The sequence below is a fragment of the Diorhabda carinulata genome, chromosome 6 (genome assembly GCF_026250575.1).
Source record: "Diorhabda carinulata isolate Delta chromosome 6, icDioCari1.1, whole genome shotgun sequence".
Lineage (NCBI taxonomy): Eukaryota > Metazoa > Arthropoda > Insecta > Coleoptera > Chrysomelidae > Diorhabda > Diorhabda carinulata.
This window is the reverse complement of record NC_079465.1, coordinates 27535878-27548106: the sequence shown is the minus strand read 5'-3', so window position 1 is coordinate 27548106 and position 12229 is coordinate 27535878. Positions and strand designations below refer to the sequence as shown.

General features: G+C 31.4%; 1 protein-coding gene across 1 annotated transcript in view; it reads right to left on the bottom strand.

The window, feature by feature from the left end:
- The window catches only part of LOC130895269 (disintegrin and metalloproteinase domain-containing protein 10-like), a 226273-nt gene that overhangs the window by 68790 nt on the left and 145254 nt on the right, over positions 1 to 12229 (bottom strand). The window contains exons 4-5 of the mRNA XM_057802492.1: positions 11676 to 11861; positions 6853 to 7263 (exon numbers count right to left, since the gene is read on the bottom strand). Coding sequence (XP_057658475.1) covers positions 6853 to 7263; positions 11676 to 11861 — 597 coding nt within the window. The remainder of the gene's footprint in view (positions 1 to 6852; positions 7264 to 11675; positions 11862 to 12229) is intronic.

Sequence of the window (12229 nt, the reverse complement as noted above, 5' to 3'; positions counted from 1 at the left end):
ACTCATAATTTACCCGCTATTATTATCCTACCACATTCTGTTTTTTATACCCTCATCTCTTAACTACTTTATCATGACCGTCTTCATCTCATCCATTTTCAGCTTCCTGTCGCCTTTTTTTATTTCTGCTTCTATCTTTTCTCGGTCTGCGTTTGTTCTTATTATATTAACGACTTCTTTTTGTGACTGTTCTTTCTGCTTTTATATGTTTTATATGTTTCTGCGAAGTATTCCTTCCATCTTTCTATCATTCTATTTTATTCGGCAATAATATTTTGGTTTTCTTCGAGGATATTTGCGTGTTAAAAGCTTTCGCTATTTCTTCAAATCAGAAAAAAACCTTTGGAATAATTTTATTATATTATCAACCACCAACAAAGAAATTCCAACGATCTTATTGGAAGTATTTAGGTGCGTTGTTTGTTTGTATTTGATGTTCAAATGATGTTATTAACGTATTTGCATCGATTTTTGATGAAAAAATGGCATACAACCTAATACTGTTTCTTCCATTGTTTTCAAATCCATGAGTATTTTGCGAATATGAACGTTTATATATAAAATATAAACACTTGATGGCCAACAAAAATTTAATAAAAGTCTACTCAAAATAATTTTACTGTTGACTTGTTTAATTGGAGGTACTCTACACCACTGGGGTGCTGATGAAAACTGTAGTGGTTTATTGTGCGCACAATTACCTACACCCCTTAATTAAATAACTTTCTAATGATTACAGAATACGTAGGTGAGATGGGAGATAGGAGTTAATTGGGATTCTAAATGTGTTTATTATATCAAATAGTTGACATTATTAGAGTTACAAAGTGTCTTTATTGACGTGTACGCTTTGCACAACGAAAGACAATATATGTAAGTATTCATTCTCAATGATACTATTGTAGTCAGATGATAAGCTATTGCTCTAGGTAATGAGCTTCAGAAGTTTATAATTCATCATTTAATTTTGTCGCGTTTGTAGTATGGGACCTCAACTGTTATTTCAGTTTGAGCAGACATTCATTTTCGACTATGATGTCTGCGCAACTAGAAATGTAGATTGGAATTTGATAGTTATTTATGATACAAATGTTTTATTTTGTGAATAAAAATGATTTTTAATTTTACGAACAAAATAAAATCACTTTTAACACGTATATCATACATAATTTTTGATGAAAATTATGTCATAATATCTTGTCAGGACAACATTCTAACTTTTTATTAATAATTTGTATAAACACTGCGCACCCCAATGCAACAGGCACACAATAGAACTTTTGTGTCACATACATACATTCGTAATTAATAAATATCACAATTTATGAATACTGAGATACTATGTTATTGAACTTATGGACAGGAAAAACTATTTTTGCTTTCTTGGAATCCATTGTTTCAACTGTCTTTTTATTTATATGTTATAATGGTATACCTATGTTTAATCAACTATAATATTTCGACGTATCGTTTGAATTTTTAAAGCGATCGAGCTTTTGATCAAAATTAATGAATCGAAAACACCCGCCTTTCAGGTAGCTTTTTCACAAGTAACCTTTAATGCAAAATGTTGTATACTCCAACAATAAAGATGAATAGTAAAGAAATCAAAATTAAAACTGACCGTGTATTTGCCGATTTCGACGCCGAAGCAGACATTCGAAATCGAACAGGCAGCGTACAGAGCGTCACTGGATCTGCTGCCTCAGAAATCGAAACAACGGTATGATATTGCATACAGTAGAAGAAAGGAAAGTTTAATAAAACTGTATTTATGGCTTTTTTCGAAGCAAAAATCAACAATTTGGTTCAACAATTCAATGATAAAAGTTAGTTTGATGATTAAGAATAATGTAGACATCAGCAAATATCACAAATTACTTGCATTTCTGATGCGACAAAATGTGGGGTACCGTCCGAAGAAATAAAAAATTCTTGAAAGAAAACAAATTGTTGGTGTGTTTGTTACATGTCGCCGTGGTAGTATTAGAAATACTAATGCTAATACATACAAAATTAAATGAAAGTCGAGTCTAATTTTTAGTACAATTTTGGTTCGATTACTTCACATGACGGCATCGAATGTTTCGTCGATCTTTCTTTAACTAATTTACCGAAGTAAACATCCGGGTGTAGTTTAATATACAGGAAGTCTAATGTAGGATGTCCAAGGTACTGTAACTAACAGCAGAAACTGCATAACATATGATGTTGTCAGTAGTTGCGGTAAAATTTTTTAATGAGCAAAGCCCAAATATTTTTCAGTTTTGTATCTATCCTAGAGACGGGATCATTTTTTTGAAACACCTTGTAGAATAATATTTTGTGAAAATGTAACTGTTTCTGGTGAAATGGTTCGTTTATAATTAATGGACGCGAGAATCTTGAAAAAAAGAATCTATATTAACGTTTGAATCATATAACTAGGCGATTGAAGCATCGAGATGGTAATAATTCGTATTATACCACCGTAAAATAAATGACAGTTCCGTTAAATCCAATGAAACACACTAACGAGAGTTATTATTCCCAAACCGTATTGTATACAGCTGAATTATTTAAATGAGTATATTCTGTTGTGGTAGAACTACGATATTGTGGAAATTAAAGCCGTACATGAAATTACAATGCTTCAACCCCTTTATAAGCTGTTATAAATTGTTCGGAGGGATTAAGTTGTGTGTGGTAGCTGAGATATTACACCTCTCAAGTCATCCATCATCTTTTAAATGATGATATAACTTCTACATACTTTAAATGTTCGTCATGATCGTGATTTTAGAAATTTCTCAACTTAATTTTTGAGTTTATCTCTTCTATTTTCGTAATTTATATCGGTCGTTTGGTGACTAGAATTTCAATCAAATTGTTGAAGAAGAAAAAGATTCAAGTGACGAAACAGGTTCAATCTTAGAACTAAATTTGTTCAAACACATTCGCATGAGAACTGGAAAATGAAATTGAAAAATCAACAAAAGTTATGGTAGAACACAAATTAAAAGATCATAAAAATTACTGATAATAATAAGACCTGGCAGAAGTTATAGACACTTATGTTTAACAGTAATCAGAAGATCGTAAAACTCAATAATTGAAACAAAAAGAGGAACATTATAATGTAAACAATTCGATACTTAAGACTTGTTACAAGAAACATCAACAAAAGCTTTGGAAAAACAGACGTCAGATCAAAAGCATTGTCATTGGGAATAAGGTGTGTTAAAATTGTTGCACAGCTTTGGAGAGTTTTTCTCTGCTCTGACAAGCTGAAATTATCAGAAACAAAAGAAGATTCGATAACGTCCAGTTGTGGAAAGTTTTATCGACAGTTTCATGAGCTGAAATTATCAGAAACAGAAGAAGATTCGATACTGTTGAGTTTTGGAAAATTTTTCTGACTGTTTTACAATTTGAAATTATCAGAAACAAAAGGAGATTCGATACTGTTCAGTTTTGGAAAATTTTTCTGACTGTTTTACAATCTGAAATTATCAAAAACAGAAGAAGATTCGATACTGTTCAGTTTTGGAAAATTTTTTTGACTGTTTTACAATTTGAAATTATCAGAAACAAAAGGAGATTCGATACTGTTCAGTTGTGGAAAATTGTTCTGACTGTTTTACAATTTGAAATTATCAGAAACAAAAGGAGATTCGATACTGTTCAGTTTTGGAAAATTTTTCTGACTGTTTTACAATCTGAAATTATCAAAAACAGAAGAAGATTCGATACTGTTCAGTTTTGGAAAATTTTTTTGACTGTTTTACAATTTGAAATTATCAGAAACAAAAGGAGATTCGATACTGTTCAGTTGTGGAAAATTGTTCTGACTGTTTTACAATCTGAAATTATCAAAAACAGAAGAAGATTCGATACTGTTCAGTTTTGGAAAATTTTTCTGACTGTTTTACAATCTGAAATTATCAAAAACAGAAGAAGATTCGATACTGTTCAGTTGTGGAAAATTTTTCTGACTGTTTTACAATCTGAAATTATCAAAAACAGAAGAAGATTCGATACTGTTCAGTTTTGGAAAATTTTTCTGACTGTTTTACAATCTGAAATTATCAAAAACAGAAGAAGATTCGATACTGTTCAGTTTTGGAAAATTTTTCTGACTGTTTTACAATCTGAAATTATCAAAAACAGAAGAAGATTCGATACTGTTGAGTTTTGGAAAATTTTTCTGACTGTTTTACAATTTGAAATTATCAGAAACAAAAGGAGATTCGATACTGTTCAGTTGTGGAAAATTTTTCTGACTGTTTTACAATCTGAAATTATCAAAAACAGAAGAAGATTCGATACTGTTCAGTTTTGGAAAATTTTTCTGACTGTTTTACAATCTGAAATTATCAAAAACAGAAGAAGATTCGATACTGTTCGGTCGTGGAAAGTTTTTTCGACTATTTCACTAGCTGAAAATATCAAAAACATTCAAGAACGAAAATGAGAAAATGTGAGAAACTCGGCAACAAAAGCTTTAGTATAATAAAAATCAGAAGAACATGTTAGTTATTATTGGAAAGATAACCTGGAAGATTTATTCGAGAGTATTATGCAGCTTTGGTAAATTCAGTTAACTATTCCACGCGTTAATATTACAAGCTGACACAAACATAAACAATTGAAAACGAAAATGAAGAAAATGTAAGATAATTCAGAGTTTGTCAAGTAAGAAGTAGTATCAGATGCTCCGGTACAAGGAAAATCAGAAAATCATAAGATTTTTCAAATTATTAGAACCAAGACATACAGGATTCAAAAATTTTGTACAGCTATAGAAACTGTTTCTCATTATTCTATTCGTTTTTGTCACAGGCTGAGATTAGAAGAAAAATTATGGTAAAAATTGAAGGAAAAATTTTTAAAATAGAAACGAAGAAGAAGAACTTATCATTATAAAGAAGATCTACATAATGTGTGTAAGGTTATGGTACAGGTCTAGAAATAAACAATGTTAGACGAGAAAACTCTTAGACTGAGTCCTCAATCTACAACATCATTCGAAATTTTCTACATATTACTATAGGAATTGGTCAAATAATGATTCAACAAGTCAAAAATATGAGAAATGTATTTTCCTGGAAAACAAATTCAAACATAAGCATATTTGTTTTGGAAAATGTCTCATAATTGTGGAATTTATTATGAAATTCGTCAGAAAGCTGATTCTTGAGCAATTTCATCCAATTCTCTTGTACACTTATATCGGCCATGAAAACACGAGGCAATTAGGTAAATTAATATAATATTTTGATGAGTGATGACATAACATAGTTCCCACATAATTTATATTAACGTGTTCTACTATTATTTTTATCAGAAAACATGCGAAGACATCCTGTTAACACAACAATTATCTTTTCTATTATATTTTATTTCACTTCACTCAGCATTATTTTTCATTTCATTGGTTCATAATTAAACAGAAAGTTTGTCCCTGTTCAGTCACGAACAAGTTTAATTGATTCTCTTCAAATTTAACTGGCGCTGCAAACAGGATACTGTCTAAAAAACGCTTTTTTGTGTGGTGTACCAGATATTAGAATCAGAAAATCGTTTTGCTGAATCATGGAAGTATATATTTTTTCGCACAATTGGGGGAGACATAATATTTTTACTAAGTTGATCTACTGTTGAAGTATTTAATTTTCTATTAAAACTAAAATATCAGGTCCCATACTTTACGAAAATAATATTTTGTTAGTTGTTCACTAGAAGCTAAATTTGAACCTAAAAACAACCCCAGATTATTTGAATAATTATTTACAGTCAGACATGAAAAAGTTTCATCGTATTGTTTATTGTTGAATATTTTTGCACACTCAGAAAGAAATTGATTGATTTTTGTGGAAACAGGTAACTAAGTAATACTAATATTGACATGTGATATACACTACTGGTCTGAAATTTTTTCCCACCCTACACTTTGCGTGATATACAAGTTATACAATAAATAATCGATTTTAATTGATATCAATATTTCAAAGAACATATATTGATAGATATTATAAATCTACAGTCAGTCAGAATTGCATGGGATCATTGTTAAGCTGAAAGATAAATATTCTGCACACAAAAACTGTTCTCTTAGACGCAAGAACCTCAAACTTTGAGTCTTCACTCCATAAATCTCTTCATGTGTACAATTTTTATGTTTTCTAGCCCACTGCAGTCTCTTAAAAGGGATTTCTTCCCTGCTACTCTTCTAAAAAACCCAGCTTCTCTCAATCTCCTCGTTACTGTAGAAGTACTCAGAGGCAGATCACTAGATTTATTGATCTGAGCTACTATATCTGGGTCAGTGAGTCGTCTATTACAGATCAATACAATGCGTTTATCTTCAGCGGTTGTGGTTTTTAGAGGCCGCTCTGAACGTTTTCTATCGCCACAATTCCTGATGAATGCATAATTTTTCACGGTATTTTTCGAGATATTTTTAATTCGGCGGTATTGGTACGGTTACTTTTGCCTAGACTACGAAAACTTTCGATTAATGCACGAATTTCAACCGATAGTTCCATAGACACCGACAAAATAATTCACAGTTAAAGCATAAAAAACAAATAACAAATCAGCCGGTATTTGCAAGTTTTAACTTGTCACATTCACTGACAAAATATAATCAAACACGAATCAAAATGAAAAGGAAAACAGAGAGAATGTGAACAGATATTTAAATGAATAGTGATTGTGGGACTCTGATAAAGATGGCTAAAGCATTCCATAATGATATAGAATCTAAATAAAGACTAATATTTTGAATATTTCATTTAAGCATGCCATTGAGTCATTATTAACTTTTTTGAATTTAAGAAGCGACATAAGTGTAATTGTTGAATTAAGTACCTGTATTTCTGTAGATGGCGTTAACTCTCTGAACGTGCCTGGTCATCACTTCAATACAAGCCTCCTCAGTACCATACTTGGAAAAGAATTGATGATCTGCTTGTAAATAAAGCATACAAGTAGTTTTTTTAGGATCCACGGTGGCTCGTTTGTTGACATTTCGAAAAATCAGCCCAGATGCATCTACCGCTGTTCTATTAGAAAACATTTCGAGTTCTTCGTCTATTGGCTGGTTAAGATCGAAGATTGGTGTGAAAGGACGTCTAGTTCTATTTGGATTGAAATATAATGGAGGATCATCGTAATTTGGAGGTAGTTTAGCTTCGGCTTCTAGTAACCATCGTTTTTTTCGGTGGTTTTGGTTTCTGCTCGAGTTTTTGAGATGTAGACGATGCGAGGCACAAGGTTGTCCTATAAAAAGAAAAAGTTCAAATTAAATTTAAGGAACCACTCAGGAATCAAACGAATAAAACAAGCCACTGAAAATGCAGACACGTTAATAATTAATACCCCAATAATCGTTTCATCGACATTTGATTTTGTGGTAGTTGTCGATTAAGATGTAGATCTTCTCGTTTTTTTGATGGTGCTATCAACGTATCCACACATATACATCCTCAAATCAGGAGAAGGAAAGGTTGGAAGTAATATATCCTGACATAGCCACGTGGCCGATTCAGCTAAGGCAGCTTGACAAAAACTTGGAGTCCTCTTTAAGACTAAAAGGTTATATCCTCCGCAACAGCTTCTAATCCTCTACAAGGTGCAGATTAGTCGGCTCCAAAGCATACCCTTAAGATGCTAGAATCAATACAGAAGAGAGCAGAGGTGGTCCAAAGTTGACCAGAAACTTGGTCAGCTTAGAGCATAAAAGAAAGGTTACCGACTTGAGTCTGTTTTACCAATATTTCCACGGCAAATGCTCTTCCAACCTGTTGGAATGCTTATGAATAGCGAGTGGCCCTGCAGAACATCAATTTATCGGGATTCATTTCTTTGGAGAATTTCAAGCCTTTGGAACCACCTACCAAGTCACGTCTTTCACAAGCGCTAAAGCCTACAGAAGTTCAAGATCAATATCGACAGGCATCTCCTCTCGGCAGGCACCACTCGAATTATGAATCATTTTAAAAATGTGCAGACTAATTCCTCAAATTTTTAATTTAATATATCAAACAACAAAGCAGGCAATGAGCTTCATTACATTAATCAACCACCCTCTTTTTTGTTTTATGCGCCTAACTCAAATTTCATATTATCTAAAATTGTTGTAAAATCATTTTGATCTGTTTTTTTAGAATGGAAGTGCGATGCTAGTTAGGGTTATCCAACGTTGGATGAATAATTCCGGAGCAAGTAAGAAGTCTCCATGTCATAAATCATCTCCAATATATATTTAATACGATCCCATCTAGAGGACAAAGTTTTTGTGAAAAGCCATTTGGCTTTAACCTAATCACGTATTGTTATTTCAGCAAGTAATTAATCGAGAGGTAGTTATATTGAATTTGACATTTATTAATGAAAAATTAATTGCTTGGTAATTGAATGGAGCAATGGTTGCTGTGGGTCAGGGTGTATCTGAGAATAATTCTAGAATATCAAAGACATTAATCAAGATTAATGTATTACTATTTATTCAAATGTTGGTAATGATATTTGTAAACTGTTGATAAACTTCTATAAACGGTTTCGATATTTGTAAGGTGAAAGAAAGCAGAATTCAAATCAAGAGCTAACACTGTGGAGTTTGGCCACCCAACTCAAAGAAACTCGGACAACACAAGGTTCTCCTGAGGCCGGTTATTTCCGGAGCAACTGTTCTCATCAAATAATGTATAATAGTAATTGAAACGAATGTATCCATGAATATACCAAGGCTCCACAAGAGGCTGTAGCACCGACGAAGAAGTCGAGTACAAAAAAGTTATTAGAGAAAAAATTAGATACAACCAAAAAAACAGGAAGGCACGTGTAATTATTGTATAACGTCGGCTTGAGAATCCTCAACAGAAATAATTTAGTTAAATAAAAATGAACGCTGATATGCAAAAACCTTACATTCACACATTCTTTACGACTAAAAACAGATCTTTTAACGTCTTTATTTACAGAATAGGTCAATTGATGAGGAGCAGAGTATCAGCAGTATCTGTTAGTCATCTATTTTCCCAACAGTCCGCTTTTTACGCTTGTCTCATCATGAAAGGACAAAGTTAGTTTTTCCATTGAAATCCAGAATCGGTTTTTGTCAAGTGAATTCGTTTTTATTTTATCCCAAGCATGATTTCCAAAATATCTTAATTCATTTTTTGAACGTTCTTTAAAATTGGGAAAAAACAGGGCTCCGCGCGGCAGTTGCGATATGCGCACGTCTCCGCTAAAGACATTTCTTGAAAAAAATTATTTTTTATAACATAAAATATCATTTTGAAAATTTAAGAGAAGTTTTAATATTTTCTTAACATTTATTGCAAAATTAGATATATCTAAAAAATAGTTTTCAATTGATCTTTAGCTAGACCTATTCTCACATTAAACAATGACAGTAACATAGGTTATGAACTCGAATGACGGTTGTTGAAACTACTCTGATGAGACGTAATGACGTCAAAACTGGTCAGTAGTTACAGCCTCTGCTTGTAATTGCGAGCCATTGGGGATGTTAATGTCGACAAAAAGATCGATTGACATCATTCTCTTCAAAAAAGTTGTAATTCAATATTCGTCAAGGCATTAGCCAGGATAGCAGTTGTTTTCACCGTTGAGGAACGGCAGAATACATTTTTAAAACATTAAATTTCGAAATTATTTCAGAGGTGAATACATTTTACACACCTCATTTACCATCTGAAAAGTTCTAAAAATTTATGAAATGATCTGAAAAGTTCCGAAATTGGTGAAATTTATTATGATTGATTTAGAATGTTCGAGATCGTTTTAGAAATTTCCTGAATGATCTGAAAATTTCCAAAATAAGTGAAATTTATTATGATCGATTAGAAATGTTCGAAAATGTTCTGAAAATATCAAGAATGATCTAGAAAGTTCTAGATTGTTCTAGAAAGTTCTCGAAACTTTTAGAATGATCTATAAAGTTCTATAATGATCTAGAAAGTTCCAAAATGAGTGAAGTTTCTTATAATCGATTTAGAATGTTCGAGAACGTGCTAGAAATGTTCTGAATGTTCTGGAGCGTTCCAAAATGAGTTCAATTTATTATAAATGATTTAAAATGTTCGAGAAATTTTTGGATTTATCTGGAAAGTTATTCAGTTTACTCTATTAGATATACTCTATATACACCGCATATTCAATGAATGAATAAGTCTCTCAGTATCGAAAATAGAAATCTACATTATCTATGTTGTAATGTGTTCCTTATATATGTTTATAAACTTGTTTTAAGCAAACACATTCGATATTTTGAAAAACATTTTTTGCAATTTTGTTGTTCAGAGAAAATTATGATTTTTTGAATACATTTATCCCAATTTTGATTTTTAATTGTTTAAAATCGAATTTTTTTTTCATATTTAGATTGTTAAAATAATTAGATGAGAAATAATTTTGCTTTTAAAATTCCTAATTTACACTTTTTTCATTGTTTATAAGTTTGACAATTTGTTATGGACAAATATAGACCAAAGTTATATTTTATTGAATTATAAAAATATCTATATACAAAAAAGTTTGAGAAAATTTTTTTCTCCTTTATCATAATATATTAGAAAGTATTATAATAAATAAAAAAATTACTTTTAAATTGTTGAAATCTATGTCTTTGTGTTTACATAAGAAATAACCTAAATGAAAGTAAGTAATAAAAAAATAACAATATGAATAAAAATCGTATACTAATTATCATTAACGTTTTTTTTTTGGATTTGTTTATTATGTATTAAAATATCGACCAATTATGTGACACAGTTTTTTTAGTGTAATCATGATTTCCCACACATGGAAAAGCGCAAATAATTTTATACATCTATCTTCTCCCTAGATACAACCCTGCATTAATCCCCACTATTCAGTCGAAGAAAGTTATCATTCAACCGGAAACCTTTAAAATACAAAAAATACCGACGAGCTTTTTCTCTTTCCAACCCTTCAAGTTACATCTTAACGCTTAAAGCACTACGTTCTGTCAAACAAGAAAAACGCTTTTTTCCACGACGACGTCGAACATATTATGATTAACAACGAGGTCGAGTCTTCACTGATCCCCTTTATATATCGAGAAAAATTGATTTTATTCCAATAATAGGCTGAACACGTGGAAAGAAGGGTGGCAAAATATCAGCACTAGAATATTTATTAATTCATAATACGATAACATAAAGGGAAAAAAATGAGATTAGACCAGAATTATTTTATAATAATACAACAATTTTACTTCTGGAGTGTTTTAAAATACTCCATCTAATTATCTGCCAAATTAAAAGATTCCAATTTGTTAACAAAATGGACATAGATGATCATTAATTTCAACCAGTATGATTAGGGATGAAAAATTTACTTATTTGTAATCTAATTGATTACATTCCTTTTGATAGGAGTTTAATACAACCCCGCTATGAAAAATGCCGCAATCCATTTCTAGGTTAGTATGAAACAAGTTTTTTTTGTGAGAGCATTTGTTATTTTGCAAGATAGTGGTACATTTTAATAAAGTATGTGAACCTTTTGGTGGAAATTAAAAACCAAGCAAGTTTCATTTTATATAAAAAAAAGTTATATATAAAGTTAAAAGCAGTATGCAAGTAATACTATGTTCATTTATTGGCACCTTAGGCTTGTTATCAACGTATCAATCCACTTACCTTTTGTAAGATTCTGAACGTCGGACGTTCTATAAATTATAGAATGGAATGGAGAGTTCTGCATATCTTCTATCGATAAATATCTACTCAAAGGTTCGATGTGGAATTCTTCAAAAGTAGTGAATATTGTGCCTTCGAAGAGACCTTCTTTAGTTATCACACCGTGGACTTCCGAATTTTCATCATCTGAAACAAAAAATTGGTTTATATAAAATTGAATATTGTAAGGAATGAAGGTTGAGGCAAATATCATTGTTCTGGTAACAATCAAGAGTCCAAAAAACATTAATAGAAATGTTCATCATTTTCTTTATTCCTTGATCAGGGCGATTCGCCTGGAGCACTGCTAACTTGGTGTTCAATAATTCTCATTATAGTGGTGAGAGTCGATTATTAAATCTGTTGACATCTAGATATCACCAGAAAACAGTACGGAAACATTCAAATATTTTATCTGGTGCCAGAAAAACATAACACCTGATAGAATCTCCGAACAAGCGAAAAAATCAATTTATTTCCTTTGTCCCAATAGCGAAGTCGAATTAAAACCACAA